General features: G+C 42.2%; 1 protein-coding gene across 2 annotated transcripts; it reads right to left on the bottom strand.

The window, feature by feature from the left end:
* Nucleotides 1-201: 201 nt before the first annotated feature.
* rbm44 (RNA binding motif protein 44) lies at nucleotides 202-16,087 on the bottom strand. 2 transcript variants are annotated; one of them, XM_008396814.3, is made up of 20 exons: nucleotides 15,874-16,087; nucleotides 15,669-15,804; nucleotides 11,006-11,242; nucleotides 10,857-10,884; nucleotides 10,677-10,783; nucleotides 9,623-9,697; nucleotides 8,736-8,917; nucleotides 8,489-8,637; nucleotides 7,147-7,654; nucleotides 7,021-7,079; nucleotides 5,611-5,769; nucleotides 5,366-5,531; nucleotides 5,247-5,281; nucleotides 4,411-4,486; nucleotides 4,252-4,315; nucleotides 4,090-4,176; nucleotides 3,933-4,006; nucleotides 2,796-2,869; nucleotides 2,497-2,695; nucleotides 202-729 (listed from the first exon to the last, which is right to left on the bottom strand). In XM_008396814.3, the coding sequence occupies exons 3-20, from the start codon at nucleotides 11,238-11,240 to the stop codon at nucleotides 436-438; spliced, it is 2,571 nt and encodes an 856-aa protein (XP_008395036.2). In that variant the 5' UTR covers nucleotides 11,241-11,242; nucleotides 15,669-15,804; nucleotides 15,874-16,087; the 3' UTR covers nucleotides 202-435. The 2 variants fall into 2 exon arrangements, with proteins under 2 accessions (XP_008395036.2, XP_081454950.1); XM_081598824.1 differs by lacking the exons at nucleotides 15,669-15,804; nucleotides 15,874-16,087 and having other exon boundaries at nucleotides 11,006-11,466.
* Nucleotides 16,088-16,500: the final 413 nt, after the last annotated feature.

Genomic DNA, 16,500 nt, shown 5'->3' with positions numbered 1-16,500 from the left:
GTATTGGTATCGATCCAATCAATACCTGATAAATACAGGGGCTGTATCGCAGATACCAATACTATTACTTTGATATATCAAACTTCTGACCTTTAGGCATTTTTGTGGTTTTTCCTTTCTAGGTCATACGTTTTAAATAAATAATTCAAAGTTTATTGGTCTAAAAAAAATACTCTAACAAACCAACAAAAAAAAAAAATGTTCAGACAGAATATTGTTTAATGGGTGAGCTTTTTATAAGAACAAACATCTAAACATTAGATCCAAACATCCATCTAACTGCTGAAGAAAAGCAACCCAACAGAAAATGAAGACGCAGCATTTCTCATGAACGATCGTAGATCTTTTTTCTTTACAAACTTCAAATAAAAATGGAGAGTTGCTGCTAATTTGGAAGTAAATACAACTTGAACTGAGGTGCAAAGTCTTTTCCACTTAGTTCTGTGTGGCAGTAGGCGATTTGGTCAGCAGGTCAGAGGTCATGTCTCTGATGGTGCTGAGGGGCAGGCTGGCCAGGACCCCCTGGTGTGTGGTCTTCAGCTCCAGCAGAGCATCCAGGATTGTCTGGCGGTCGACATGGGGGTGGAGCTGGGTGAGCTCGGCCATCAGCGCGTCCAGGCCGCCCATGGTGCCGAAGTGCTGAGGTACGCAGGTTCCCTTAGCGGTGGGAAAGATGCTCACCACCTTCCTGGTTTGGATGCTGGAGCTGAGGACCGCTGGGTTTACCGGCTGGGCAGACGGAACGGTGAAGGTGAATTTAAGGCACAATAATCTTACAGCTGAGCTAGAAACACTGATAAAACAGATATTTCAGAATGTCTAGTCCAATTGTTTTATCCATCCTAGAGATGCATTGGTCCACTTTTCACTTCCAATACGATACAGATATCTGAGGTCTCGCACCGATCCAAGAAAGTGCAATTAGGGGCTCTGAATAATAATAATAATAATAATAATAATAATAATAAAGCATGATGCTGCTCAGAGCACAAAGCATAGAATTAGACTTAATAGAACTGCCCTTATGGATCGGTCACATTGTCATCAATACCTAGTCTAGCATTTTTTCCCCAATATCAAAGTCGAAACAAATAATATCGGATCGATGCATCTATACTCCGTTCTATGTGGAAATTCTTGCTTTTGCCAACCTCTCTATAGAACCTTTATTCAAATGGCCCTGTAGACCCAATGAAAGGTGCTGGAGAACAAAATGTGCAGGTTTCATATCCAAGACATAAAAACAGAACTCTGGTCATACAGAAACCAGTAACAAAGAGGCAAAGCGCTGAAGGTTCTGAGTGAAAGCAGAAAGAATAGATTCTCTGCTGGAAATCATTCAGATCTGATGTCTTCCATGCCAAAGTGGATTGTTTTCTCATCTACATAAAAACCCCTTTCTGATATGAATAGTTTTACACTGGCTGTCATAGCAACCTACAGACGAGCAAAGGAGAGCCTGCATATGTGATCCAGCTTGGCTCCTCGTCAGGTTTACAGTTTAAACAACATGAGAACAACAGGTTTAACAACAACAAATAAGTGAAACACTCAACGTCATCATGGACAAAATGCAATGAAACGATTTCCATTAAATATCATAGGATGTCTTGTTAGGTGTGTTTGTGTGCAGCGCTGACTGTTTGCATTCCAATGTAAAGGATTTGTCAAACATGCATGGAAGAATCAAAGCAGCAGTTTTTTAAATAACATAACATAATGTAAAGCTAAAAAAAGTTGGCTTTGCATAATGCTGCCCCTTGCACCATTTTAAACTGAGTGTCTTATTTTATGGCAAAGCAGATCCGAACTCTGAATATCCATTACTGCCACCTGCTGGTATATTTCTGAGTAGGAACTAATAATGCTCTGTGCAACAAAGCAACCTGAACCTGACTTCTGTGCGAGTAACCCAGAGTTTGTTGCTGTGGGCTTTAGTTTAGTTGCTCTAATAAATCCTATGGTGTGATCCTCAGTAGATCCAGCTGTTCAATATGATCCTCTCATACTGCCTAAAAATGCCAAGTGCAATATCGTTACTGAACATCTTAACAGTTCAATCTTACTTTTCTCATTGCCTCATATTTTAAGCAATGTATTATTTGTATAGTATTTATTCTAGTTTTTTTATTGTTTTTGCCTGCACTAGTTACACTTGTATGTATACATGTATATATGATCACACTTTTTTTTCTGTGTACTCCGGTAGCCAAGCAACAACATTTTGTTACCAAATTCACTTTTGTGTCTTCGTGTAATAATAAAGTCTAAATCTCAGTATTGCAGTCAGGAAATAAAACCAGTCCTAGTGAGGTCATCTGGTCTTCTCCAGATGTGTGTAGACCCAGAAGCATGGTAGTGTCCCCATGGCAACAGGTTCATTAATACACTCGGATTCTTATATTTGCTATGTTTTATGAAAAATACCCATCATGTATCGTGCATAGTGGAGTTTAAAGGATTAAAGTATGAAGGATCCATCAATCAGAACATCACCTTTTTCTCAGTGAGCCTCCAGTTGGTGTCAGGATCCTGTGGGACCGTGGAGCCCAAGGTGGAGAGAGGTGTGTGGCCCCCAGCAGTGGCTCCACTCAGGTGCCTGATGTGTATGATATGGCTGTGCAGTCGGTGACCATTGAGCTCTTTGACTGCAGCTTTAGCCGTCTCTGGGCCATCCACCATCACTATGGCAACTCTAGAGCACCGGCCAGAGACAGAACCTCCATGAGCAAACACTGAAACCTTCCAGAGAGCTGAACAGATCCAGTGAAAAGTGATGAGCGACAGCAGCTCACCTCACGCCGTTCTTTGAGGGGAAGACGATGACTTCTGACGGCTGGAAATTCTCAAACAACTGCCTCACGTCACTCTGAAACATGTTTCAGGCTCTTGTGAAAACTATGATGTGGCTGGGTTTTTACATTTTACATGCAGAACAGATGAGCAAACATTTCTCCCAAAAATGTATGCATCATCACAAACTGAAAATATGCTTCTAGCCAGGTCTAATTCTTTTAGCTTCTGTTTTAAGCCATGTCACAGTGATGCCAACCTCCATCTTTGGCTTTTTAAAGCAACACCCAATTTGGACTTTCATTAACAAGAAAGTCCAAATAAATGCTGTTACTTTGACAATTCTTAATTTCCCTTGCAAATGTGCAAAAAACTTTGTCGATATTCAGCTAATGTCAAAAAAAGTCTGGGGTTCCCATTAAATAAGGAACGTAATTAATGTGAATGAATGAGTTTGTTCATGCGATAAGTAATGTAAAAACATACTAGACCATGAGCCTCCAACTACTTCCTGTCGTCCTTTTTGTGGTTTATGTAAGTAGCAACATCTGGTTGTTCATGTAAAATGTGTTCCTATTGCAGTTTTGTGAAATAAACCAAATTTTGTTAAGGCATAAAGCCAAAACAAAACAAAAAAAACTCATCCTCCTACACCAAAAGGTTTTCCATCCAAAACTGAGTTTTTCAGTAGAAATACAGTCATTGTCAGCTAATGCTTCACATGTTTTAGTTCTTTCAACATTGAGGCGGAAACACTAACTTTTTGGGAAACTGATGTTCTGCTAATCCAGAACATTGCAGCAGTTTGTTTCATTTGTGATACAGAATAACAGGAACTGTTGACCTCTTGCTATTCATCACATTATTTTTCATTCCACCAATGTGATTAAGATGCCTAATCAATAATGACTAGAACATTTATGAAGAAATGTCCATATCCTTCTGCTATAAACCATTAAGGCTGCAAGCTCTGCTACATGATGTCATTTCTAATCAGCCTCATCAGTCATGTACTGCCCTCTGCTGACCATTACAACAAAGTACAACTCACTGGATTTCAAAATGATCATTTAACCAAAACCTTCCACTTTCCCTCACTTGATGTTAGCGCAGTAAGTAGCACGTGTGACTAAACTGACCTGTGTCACATGACCAGGCAGGTTGGATACATACAGCACTGAGCTGCTGCTCTCACCACTGACTGATTCTGCATCTGTCAACACACACAAACACACACACAGACAATTCAAACAGATGAAACCCGGATGACGTTTTGAGTAGCTGCTGACGACCTACTGTCAGCCGTGTCTACTGCTGGTGCTGGCAACTGCAGGTCCTCCTGAGCATCGTACCACGCCTCACTAAAGTTCACCTCCTCAATGCCTATGCGGCACAAAAACAGAATAAGAACATTCAGCTACAGTTGTGGTTCCATTAGCCGTGTAAGGTTCTGCTCACCCATTTGCTTAACCAATCGCTCTTTGGGTACAAGAGCTGCAGCTCTCTTATCCTCTTCCTCTTCCTTGTGGAGCAAGGAGGGGAAACAGACGATAGTTAAGGTTAGCTGCTGCTGCTGCTGCATGGAGCACATTGTGGTGTTCAGGGCTGTGATCACACCTGGCAGCTCTGTCTGTCCCTGTCAGGACCTCCGCCTTCTCCAGCTCCTACATGCTTCTGTGTCCCCAGGGTGGAACTTGACATCAGAGAGGTGTATTAAATATATTAGCCAACAAGTATTGCATTCCATACAGTCTTTGCATATGGAATGCGCAAAGACTGCACATTCCATACGTCTTGGAATGCGCGTATGTGTGCAATATATTGCACACATATTACGATGATGTGGCCTTATATTGTGCAGTCCTTGCTGCAACTAATGATTATTTTATTAATCAGTTACTGTATTTATTATTCCGACGATTAATCAGATTTTAAAAATAGCAAACACTTGATCAAATCCTAACGTCAACATGTGAAAAGCTCAGCCCTTTTTGCTGAATTTAGTGCTGATTTGGTGATTATGAGTAAGTTTTTATTTTGTTTTTAATTAAAAATATATCTTTAATACAGCTTTGGCCTAATTACTGCTCTGATATGGGTGTTCTTTTAACAAATGACCTTCTATTGGAATCTCTATACTCTAATTAATTAATTACTAAATTAGCTGACGATTATTTCTGTCATCAATTAATCACAAGTCATCTGGTTTAGTCTAGGCTTTAGCCCCAGACTAAACTGTCTCCATGACGAGGGGTTTTTGAGAAGCTCATTAGAAAATCATCACTTTGCCGTTTTTCCTTCATGGACCATGCAAGAGGCCTTGTACAAACATCTGCCTCACACAGGGCCTTTTTACCCAAACCATGAAGAAATAATTCAACTGACTTCCTAATTAAGTTTGCAGCATCTCACTGGTTGTTGAACTGGAACTCAAACAATGTTTGTCAACTTACCAAGAAGGAGTCTTTTCCTGCAGGTCACCAAGGATCTAAACAAAGACAGAGTTACTGTGGAAGGTTCTCAAAGCCCAGACATCTGGGCTCTTGGCTGGGGGTTGCGAGTAACCTCTCACCTGTTCAGGGACGTAACATGCCCCTGCCGTGATCTTCTCAGACTCCACACACAGAGGACTCAGCTGCCCCAGAGGAACCCCCGTCAGGATCTGGTGCTTCATCAGGTTATAGTCAGTTTCCAACTTCTGCAGGATCTTCACAACATTTGGTGGCAGGTCTTCAGCTCTGCAGAGACGTGATGGATTTTTTCTAGAAAGCTCTTAGTGCAAACAAAGGGAGTTTAATTGCCCTGTGGGTTTCTCACATTGCCGTGGACAGGTGTCCCTCAGCGGACGTGTAGTAGAGCCTCCAGACGTGCTGCCTGCACAGCTCATAGTGCAGGGTGAGCAGGGTCAGCTCTGCTTGCTGGGCGCGCTGCTTACAGCCGCAGTCCATTCTAGGAGCAGCCGACACACTGCCAGGGCTGGAAAACACATTCAGGGCAACAGGCATCAACTGGGGCCTGCTGTAGCAATGTACAGGAGAGCAGAGCATTGCCTGGCAGGAGGAACCTATTGTTCTCCACCCAATAATCAGCAGTCTCCATGTTTATTTTCCTCACCCCCACAATATATACATATATACCAAAATGTGCGGGTCAATGTCGAGTGTGCGATATTGCTAGTGTTGACATTTCCCATTGCCAAGGCAACACAATTAGCAAAAAATAATTACGAAAAGAGCATGTTGGGATACTGGCTTAAGACACAGGCTCCATGCTTGTGATAGCACAAATACTACTGGTAGTGTCAACATGCTAGTACTAGCCCACAAGCTAATAATATCATTAAAGCCAACATTAGCATTTTAGCTAATTTTTATACAAATAGCTAACCTACATCCAGTGCCACACACTGGATGTAGGGAGTTGATTGGGTGAACAAACTCCTGCCTAAGATCAGAAGGCTGTTAGTGATCAGTGGCACACTGCTGGCGGATGTTTAGTGTCAGAAAGCCGACGTCGTTTCTCCCTACATCCAGTGGGTGGCACAGGTTGCTACAATCGATAGCAGCCACACCCGCTAGAAGGAAACAAACGCACACAGTGCAACACTTTCATTCTATTGACTGAGAGGTTGCCAGGCGACTGTGCCAAAAGGCGTTTCAAAAGAGAGCAGAGAGTCCGAGCTGAGAGCAAGTCTGAGCGCGAGGAGAAGTTTTGAGTACAAGCATTACAAGTTTTGAGAAGAAAGATACGAAGCCTTGCTTTCAAAATATAAAGGTAAGCAAAAGCATTAAAAGTTTTGAGAACAAAAGATATGAGATCCTGCTTTCATACTGAAAATGTGTGTTCTTGGATTATGGCAGAAAAAATCCCCCATATAAAACAAGTTGCTCTTACAAGGGTACAGGGAACAGAACAGGGATAAATGAGGGGTCTGTGGAGCTACAACAAGGACTTCAGACTAATGCGTTTAAGTTCTACTTTAAATAGATCATAAGTGCATTATATACATGTGAAAAGGAAGGATTTAAAAGCATGATCTATCCACTTAAATACAAAAAAAAACACAGTGGCCTGCCGGTGGACAAAAGGTAAACCACCGGAAGTCTACTATTGGTGGTCCACAACTACCAGGTTTAGCATGTTTTCTGTGTCACATCACCTTTCTAACACCTTCTAACACCACACAATAGGCATTTGGGACCACCAGTTCTTGCTCCTACACATTACCTTTTGCTCTTCTTCTTTGGTTCTTTGCGTTCTTGAATCATGTGGAGTTTGAACAACTCCTGAAAGGATAGAGAAGGTGAGAAACTATCTACAACAGTCCTAACCAACATGAGGTTCCAACCTTACGTCAGCCAGGTAGTCCAGATCGGACATATGGAGCTCAGTCATGACGTTATGTTCGGATGTGTTTGGACCTTCAGTTTGGGTCTGCTTTGCTGTCCAGCTCTCTACCTCAGTGTTCACTGCAGCGTCACAGCTGGGTGCGCAGGGAGCAGTGAGGGTAAACTTCTCTGCGGTGCTCGTCAGCCTGTTGGCTGCTGGAGGGTCGCACAGCTGGATTGAAGCCCCAGCACTCTGCAGTGCCACACCGTTGCCTGCCAAGCACCCCAGGATACCCCTATCATCCTTGATGGGGAAGTTGAACTGACTCCTTTCATCTTCACAGCTCGGTCTGATCTCCACGTGACTGACTGCCGTTTTCTTGCCACCAAGCACAATGTTTTCTCCTGTAGAAGGAGGAGCCTGCTGGATCTGCGCTGTGTGGCTGGTGCCCCCCTCTGAACGCTGTGCGAGCTTCGTGGCGTCCACTGTTGGCTGCTGTGAGGGCCCGCTGTTTTCCACTGGACACTCTGAACTGTAATACGAAAACATGTGACGGCTCCATTCAGCCGGAATTCATCTCCTACTCTGGAATTATACCATTTCTTCAATGGTCTTGAAAAGCTAGGTCGCATTTTTATTAAAACATCACATTCTCTGTGAAAACCAGCAAAAACAAATATACCGGTTTAGCAATTTCAAAAAAATTGCTTCAATCTAAATTAATCTAAAAAGTTGTTAATTTGCCATAAAAATAAGTGAGAGAAAGAGGAACTGATGGGATAAAACGGACATGTCATGGTTAACATGATGACACCAGGTCATTTTAAAAGTCATGTCTGGAACAGGATTGTTGCAAGTTTCAGTAAGTTAAATTTAAGAACTTTTACAACCATTATGAAGAAATATAAAATTGACACGATATATTAGCAGAAACATTCAATTTAACATTTTACCCAAGAAATATTTTGTTGTTGTCAATTAGTTACCAACGAAGATTCCAGTTTATTAAAAAAAAGATCCAATTATGGAAGTACAGGGGGAAAAAAATCAAAACAGTTACTTTAACCCAAACAAACAGAACACAATTGCAATCGGACTATATGTCTGAGCTCATCCCCTTTAGCAGAATCTCAGTTTCAAAGATTTTTTGGGCAAGTTTTTCTTTGTACTAAGGATAAACTGGGGCTGAAAGGATGGGGGGGGGAAGCGACCTGATAAACATTAATATTTATTATTTAGTCTGTTTTCTCCACAGTTTCCTAACTGTACTCATTTTCTGCTGTCACTCCATGCTGGGGCTTTTTTTATTTTTAAGGAGTTATGAGGCACGGTGGTGACACCTGAAACTGTGGTGATGTGTACTCACTGTGCCTGGATGGTGGAGGAAGCCCTCTGGCTGCCTGCTGCCGAGTCCTCAGGCTTTCTTCCATCTCTATCTCTGGCTCTTTCTATGTACATGTTGACAGGCACAGCTGCACCGATGATGCGGCTGCTCACCTCAGACACTGATGAACCCTACAAAACAAAAATCATCATGCACTGACTGACTACCAACTTTGGCTTTGTAGTATGCAAAACCTGCTCTCCGCTCCACTCCACTCCACTCCACTTACCTTGTGCTGGTTCAGTATGTGTGTGAATGGGAGGCTGTGGGCCATCTGGTGGACCACGGCATTGTCACGGGCCTCCTCACACAGCTGATTTTGAGATTTTGTCACACTGTTAGAAAAGCTGGTCTGGGGTAAGTTCTCCCTCGTGTCACCTGGAAGCATCTTCAACATCTGCAGAGACGCTTCTGTAGTGGAGGGAGGGGGAAGCCGGGATTGATTAGTTGAAGGATGAACCTTCTGACAGGTCAACTACAACCTAAGTCAAAAACAGTTGTGGAAGTTTTTCTGCACAAAAGATCCGGACCAACAGGGGAAACACACTCTGGTCCATTTAAATCAGACCAGATGTGGCGGAGGTGAGTACACCCTTAAATTCTGTTTAATGCCACTTGCTGAAGGCGGTAATAGCTTTTCACTGTGTTAAGCATAGATCAGTTTTAATACCTGATATTTTTGGTAACACTTTATTTGAAGGGGTGTGCATAAGACTGACATGACACTGTCAAAAACATGACATAACATCTGTCATGAACATAAAATCTTTATGAATGCTTATGACAGTTGTCATGAAGTGTCATTCGGTAAATAATGGCACTTTTAATGCAAAGTTGCTCTAAAAGTTGCATTGAAAGTCCATTAAAAATGCCAACTTTGCATGATTTTGTAAATTATGATAATTTAATGAAAAGCTGGCATTTTTAATGGACTTTCAAAGCAAATAAGCTCCTCCACGGAGTTCACAGCTTCATTTGCCGCTTCACCATGTGACTTACAAGTTCTTATTGGCTGTTAACTGTGCACTGGACACAACTTCCAAGTTTAGCTGTAGAGAATGAGCAAGGTTAGATGGTGGCAAAGCTCTCACCAGCTGTACAAATCCACAAACTTACGCTTCAAATAAACATGACCCTGAGAAAACTCCAACCCAGGATGATTCTGTAGGAAGTAGTGAAGGCCTCCCTCATCTGAAGAAGAACAACAAAAAAAAAACATCAGACAAAATCTATTGGAACACACAAAGAGACTGGGTGGAGCATGGGCAGACGGGCTTCATGTGGAGTGAAATCTGACAGTCATCTGAATAACAGTGAAAAGAGATGTCATGGTTTCTCAAAAACTGGCCCTAAAGAGAGAGGACGCGATGAAAAAAGGAGATGGCCAAGGACTGAACCTTGAGGGACACCAAAGGTTTTCTGTTTGAAAACAAAGAGTTCTGCAGCTATGACCCAATCCAGTCAATGCTGCACCTTTAAAACCTGATCCAATGTTCTAAGAACATGTTAACATGAACATAGAACATTGTGTTCAACGGGATCATAGGTGCTTGTTCATATAAATATACTCTCATGTCTGTCTCATTACGAGCTCAGATTGGTGTAACATCCGGAGACAGTTAACTTTCTGATAAAAACTTTGAAGAAAACATGCTATAGTTGTGTGTAATATTTTGTTTTATTAAGAGTGTTGGTAGTTCTAGTATATTTTAGTGAATTCTGTTGGTAAACAGTTTTCAAAAGTTGGCAATGTATTGAGATACGTGTGAAAGGGATTGGCAAAAATGTATTTCAAAGCCAACTGTCATCTTAACATTTGCACAGAGTGTTTTGTCTTATTGCTAGTTTTGCTAGGTGAGGCCCCAGCAACTCATGGTTGGACTTTTTCTTGATTTCCTTTGCATATTACTGATCTTTTTTCTTTTGCAAGCAGGTGTATGAATGGTGATGAGGCATCTTCATAAGACTTTACATGCAGACGACGTCTGGGCGTCACAGTCTGCACCTTCGAGGGACCAAACTTGGATATCCATAGACGACCCAGAAAATACGTCGTTTGTTCTCTGGTTATAATGTAGTTTTGTTCTGCTAATCCTCTAAACCGACAGAAAAGGTTATGCTATGTCCTTCTGACGAGGAACGGCACACCGGACGGGCTTCCGGGTCGTACCCAGTATGATGCTCCTGTCCTCCGCCGACAGACTGAGATACCAGCGCAGCAGCTCCGTGTCCGTCAAAGCCAGGTAGTGATGAACGTTCACCAACTCTAGAATTGACCTGTGCCGAGAGCAGAAATAAACCTTCACGTCTCTTCCTTAAGCTGAGCATGGGAAGAACAATATAGCTTTACCTGCGCAGCAGGAGCTTCCGGCTCTCCTCTGTGTAAGCAGAAACCACATTTAGTTGAATAATAGGACACAAACTAAACTACAGACATTTACAGCCTCGCTGTTATTAGCAAACTACTTTTAGCCCACCTCGTGACTTTAGGGAACTTACTTGCGTTCGAATGTTCCCAAAAGTAGCATGGAGGTGTTACCGGCTGTATCAGCGAGTGAGGTGGCGCCAACACGGCGGGACAGTCCACGACCCTGTAAACCGGCCGGGGAACAGGCTCCTCGTAGTACACCGTGGCGTGTGGACCGGGCCAACCAGCCGAGGGATGGTTCGTCAACAAATGCAGGTCTGCAGGGCTCGTGGTCCACACAGCGTCTCTCTTGGAACGCAGCATCATTACTGGTGAAAACGAAGCCAATTTGGCGTTAATTCCCCCTTAACTGCAAAGGCTAACTCTTGTTACACAGTGTTTTGTATTTGTAAAAAAAAAAATAATAATAATGATAATACAAATTAAAAATAGCTGTTTAAGCCGGCAGGAGCGGAACCCTTCAATTTCAACTTGGAACCTAAAGCGAGGTTGGTCACGTGACCACACCGTGACCTACTTATGGGTTAATGAGGAGAGGCCGGAGTTTTATTCACCAGCAGTTTGTTCCCCGAAAGGTGTCAAGTTTTGAGATATTTTTGAGAAAATAACCTAAATACCAGAAATAGCAACGAGGATGCATTTCATAAACAGTGTAATTAAAGTTCAGAATAAATAAAAGCATTTTTTTTTTGTCCATAATTTTGCTTTTAACGCTGATTGCATTATATCACCTTGTAGATGATCCAGCAACGCTGCTTGTTTGCTCAACCAGGAGTCAGAATCACAATCCACCATAAGGGATATCTGCATTTTGTTGTGAACCTTTTTGTTTGGAGCAATTCAACACAAAGAGTTAAAACACATCAGAGCAGCCTTTGTCCTAGTCTCCCACGCTGCACCCACCACATTCAGAAACAGAGCTTCTGCTCCAGTGTGGAACAGCGTGTTCATCTACTGCAGCACCTCTCTGTGCCCTGCTGAGGGGCCAGTCCTCTGCTGATGTGACTGATCATACAGAAAACGCTGAATCCAACGAAAAATAAAAGTTTGCCTACATGTGCTTCTGTTCATCAGCAGCAAGGAGAAGCTGAAGCTGATGACTGATTGTGTTAAAGCAGGGCTTTTGGTAGTTTGCTTTATTTGAACCTACAGGTGTGTGTAAAGATGGGAAGTAACTACTTGCATTTACTCAGTTACATTTACTTCAATAAGTTTTTTGGGGGGGAAAGTGTATTTTTACTATGCTAAATGTTTTACTTTTACTTAAGTATTGAGTAAAATTTCTGGATACTCCACCCTATGACAGTAACTTAACTGAATGAAGAGTAAGCTTGTTCCAACCAAAAATTCACCAGACACAGACACTCACCGGCAGGTTTTGTTAAAGTTTCATATTGAAAAATATTGATTTGGGAAAATGTTTCTTTTGCCGGTCTCGGTCTGTCTGATGATTTAATTTCTGATGATTCAATTTTGAAACGATCGATGTTTCATAACGTCACTCGAAAAGTATTTCACCAAATACTTTTTTTTTCCTCTTATTTAAGCAATTTCTTGGACGGCTGCTTTTTTACGTGGGTAAAAATATGTTGAAGTACTGATGCTCTAACCTGAGTACATTTTTTTGGGTTCTCTACCCACCTCTGATGTTAACACAATGCCGAAGAGGAAAAACACCAGCAATGACATCAGAAATGTAATTACTGCTGTCCAATCTCGGAGGGTTTCTGTTTTTCCTATCCTAAACTATCCATCATGTCAACCTGAGGAAATATTCAGGGCAGGACTGGATGTCGTAGCGAGGCGATGGTGGGGGATGGGAGGGGATGCCAAGTAGAATGCCTCTTCTTTCCAGCATGACTTTCATTTTCAAAGTGACCTCTGAGGAGAGGTGAAGAGAAACTCCCAATTTACTGGCCGATCTATGTTCTCACCCTCACCTGGTCACAAAATGTAGTTTATGACTGAAAGAAGTCGTCTCTGGATGCAACTGGCTGGAATGCGTTTCCTCCGCCAGGTGTCTGGGCTGCACAGGAGGTTTTGGCATCTCGGTCGCCTCCCTCAAGAGATGTTTTGTGCAGCAGTTGGGAAGCAATTGCTGCTAAAGGTGCTTCTACAGGCTATTGAAAGCTGATATGAACTTTTATCCGATTCTTTTTCTATTTACAGTCAGTTTTTTTTGTCTTAAGTAACGACACTGTGAAATCCTTTGCGTGTTTTCACGGCTGAATTTAGAGTTCAGTCATTGTTGAGCCTGAGAAATGAGTGTCGCACTAAGATGTGAGCAGGAATGAAAAATGTCCACTAGAGGGAAGCCTCGTTCCAGCCACAGCAAAAGTGTGCCGAGAGGAAATTTTGAAATATGGAAATATCCTGTGGGTGGTATGTGTGTTTTTGTGAGAACACTGTGATGCCTCAGAGTTCAGGCCTCACCAGGGTCCTTCACATAGTGTGAAGAGAGCAGCTGGAGAGAGTTCAGATGTTCTCTTACCGTTAATGAGTGTGCGAGTCTCCCAGTGTTTCCGGAGGATATGTGTAAAATCACATTATTGTGGAGCAGCCACGCTTTGTTGGTGAATCAGTGGTTCTCCTGGTCATGTGATTTAATCCGTGCTGTTAAACTTGTGGCTCTCCGCTGTGTCAGCATCGATTATCTGCTGGTTTACTTTCCTTTAATAATGTGCAGACCTACACCTTCAACCAGGATGTGTTCTGCTCATCATAACGCACCGACAGGCTCTGCCAGGCCTGGACTTAGAGACCAATTTAAGAAATTTCAAACTGTTTTGACTTGACAATAACTGCCCATTCTAGAGGTAAATGTTCTTTAAAATCCTAAAAACTCACCTCTGTAGATGTGGGACATTGATAAACTCATTTGATGTGTATTGATTGTTTTGATGATGACACGATGATGCAATGTCGGTTACACAATAGTTGACTGTATGCACTTTGAACTGCCTCGTTGCTGAAATGTGCTACACAAATAAAAGCTCATTGATTGTAAATGAGAGCAGCGTTACTGAGAACTAGTCCACATCAGAATCCAATGTATTACTGGTGTTACATGGATGCACAAAGTAGCAAACGCCAACACTATATGATGATGCAATAAATATGCAAAAAAATGATAATGTCAATAACTAGAACCTCAGCCTCTTACTGGTGGGTCTGAACTGGACCTGAAGCCCTCAGTCAGTGTTCAGAGCAGATGGACAAACGCTCTAATAAAATATTTGTTGTGAGTGCTGGCAGAAGCTGTGCTCGCACACAAACACACAACATGAGGGCAGGGCAGCTCCCCAGAGGGCACTAAAAGGCCTTTCATAATATTCCAAGGCACTCTGCTCTCTCAATCAATGGCCGATGCCTTCCAGGCGGCGATACTGGAGCCCACAGCTCGGCTTTTCCTCTCTGTGGTTTGATAAGGCACCGGCTCATCAGCAGGCGGAGTGCTGCAGCCGTCAACACACTTTGATAGCCTATCGGATGCCATCGTGCTCTTCACTTCATCACCAGCTGAAGCAGCAGCGGTGCTACGAGCCAGGCTCTGCAGCTGCAGGGCAGGAGTTCATTGGAGACGGAGGGAGACAAACATCACAAGATGGCTGCCACAGGACTCGCCTTGGCCCTCAGCTGCTGTTCACGTTACAACAAATGCACAAACACACAGTTTGTGAAGAAGAAGTGACACTGGGTTTCTGCACTCAGATTTCGGCTAAATTAGAAATTTTCCCTCAATCCCAGTTAGCGATATTCCACTGGAAATCTCTTATTCAGCCATTTTTCCGACATTTTCCATCTCGGTCAACTTTGCCTTCAAAGGCTCCGTCATTTCTGATCATTTTCAGATTTACTTCAGAGTCTTGAGTCTCGCCTGTGCTACTGCTGCCATATTTTATAGTCTGTTGTTTTTTCTTCTAACATCCACCCAGACATTTAATTAAATTGGCATTAAAATAATATGACGACATCAAATGGTGACTCACTTCCCATCAATGTATAGAATTTGAGTTAAGATAATTGAATCATATTTAATAAATCAGAATAGTGCATTCCAATGAGACTTGTCAGATTAAATGCACTTTTTGAAAATAGCCTTTAAGCAGGTGTTAAATTAACTTTGCATTTCTGTGTTAAAAATGTTTTTAATGGTCTGATGTGATCTTCTACATGCAAGTCAACAACCTGCCTGTCCCTTACTTGGCTCACTGGGTCTTTTGTCTGGACTGTGTTGCGTCCTTGGTCACTTGAATCATAATGGGATTGCTTATGTGAATTCTCTGAATTGATTTTCAAAACAGGGTAAGATTTGCTTGAAAGTTGGAAACACAGCCCCCCCCTCCCATCTTTGGTTCAGTGTTGGTTTTCATCTTTTAGCTAAGATGGCTTCCATCACTCCTCTTTTAAAGCATCAGTTAGTTCTCTCTGTCCACAATCTGGACATCATTGTCGTTGAAATGGCTTTAAAAACTGCTGCTCAGCTGGGAGCTTCCCAGGTAGGTGTCACAACATCTTCAGGAAAATAACTGAGCAAAAATCTGGTTGCCTTTGATTTAAACCTGTTGTATTAAACTACTCATCACCCCGAGTGCCACTGTTGACTCATAGTGGTGTGGCAATGTCATTCTGTCAGGTTGCATTTCTTCAGCAGGTACATGGAAGCTGGTCAGAGTTGATGGGAGGCTGGATGGAGATAAATACAAGAGAAAACCTCCAAGACCAGAGGTTCACCTTCCAGCAGGACATCGGCATGCAGAGACGACGGATCAAAGCGTATTCCAATGTCCTGTGTCCAGCGGTCGTTAGGCGAGAGGCGGGTCACACCATAGACAGGTCATCACAGAGGACAAACAAGCAACATGCACACCTGCAACAAAAGGCAATTTAGACAGACTATCAAACCAGAACTTCCTTCCACCTCACAGTTCTGCTCTACCTTGTGTGGATCTATCTCTTAAATCCAGTGGTTTCTGCATTCATTTAGATGTGTCTCTTGTGCTATAGGCTTGAATTCAATGGCTAAACTGCCTCACCAGTAGTCAACTCTACAGAGCTCTGCTAACGAGTTAATATTGGAGCCAGGTGTGCCGAAGCAGAGAGAACGTTGTAGAACCACAGATCTTGAGGACTGGAGTTTGAGACCACTGAGGTGGGCAGTAACTAGATCATTAACTTGACTAGCCTTTTTGGAAAATATGTACTTTTTTACTAAATATTATGATGAGCTAATGCTAGTAAAATTGATGGATACTCTCTCCAATACAAGTAACTTCAATTAAGAAAGAACAAACATATTTTAACCAAAATGTCTGAGACTCAAAGCTACAGTTTGTTTTGAAATGTGACTTTTCTAATGTTGTTTTCTGTCTGCTGAGCCTGTTGGGTCACTTTCAGATCAATAAAACGCAGTAAACACTACATATTGTTACTGGTACTACATTACCTTGTTCCTAAATACTACATGCTGTAAGTATTAATTGTAAAGTTTAATATTTAAAAGTGTTTTTAAGTTTTTTATCCTGAATGTTTTTCAGGAAGAGTAACATTATTTGCTAGTCTAAAG

Source organism: Poecilia reticulata, chromosome 2, assembly GCF_904066995.2.
Source record: "Poecilia reticulata chromosome 2, P_reticulata-male-v2, whole genome shotgun sequence".
NCBI classification, from domain to species: Eukaryota; Metazoa; Chordata; class Actinopteri; order Cyprinodontiformes; family Poeciliidae; genus Poecilia; species Poecilia reticulata.
The sequence above is the reverse complement of the archived record's forward strand: the minus strand, read 5'-3'. Positions and strand labels throughout refer to the sequence as shown.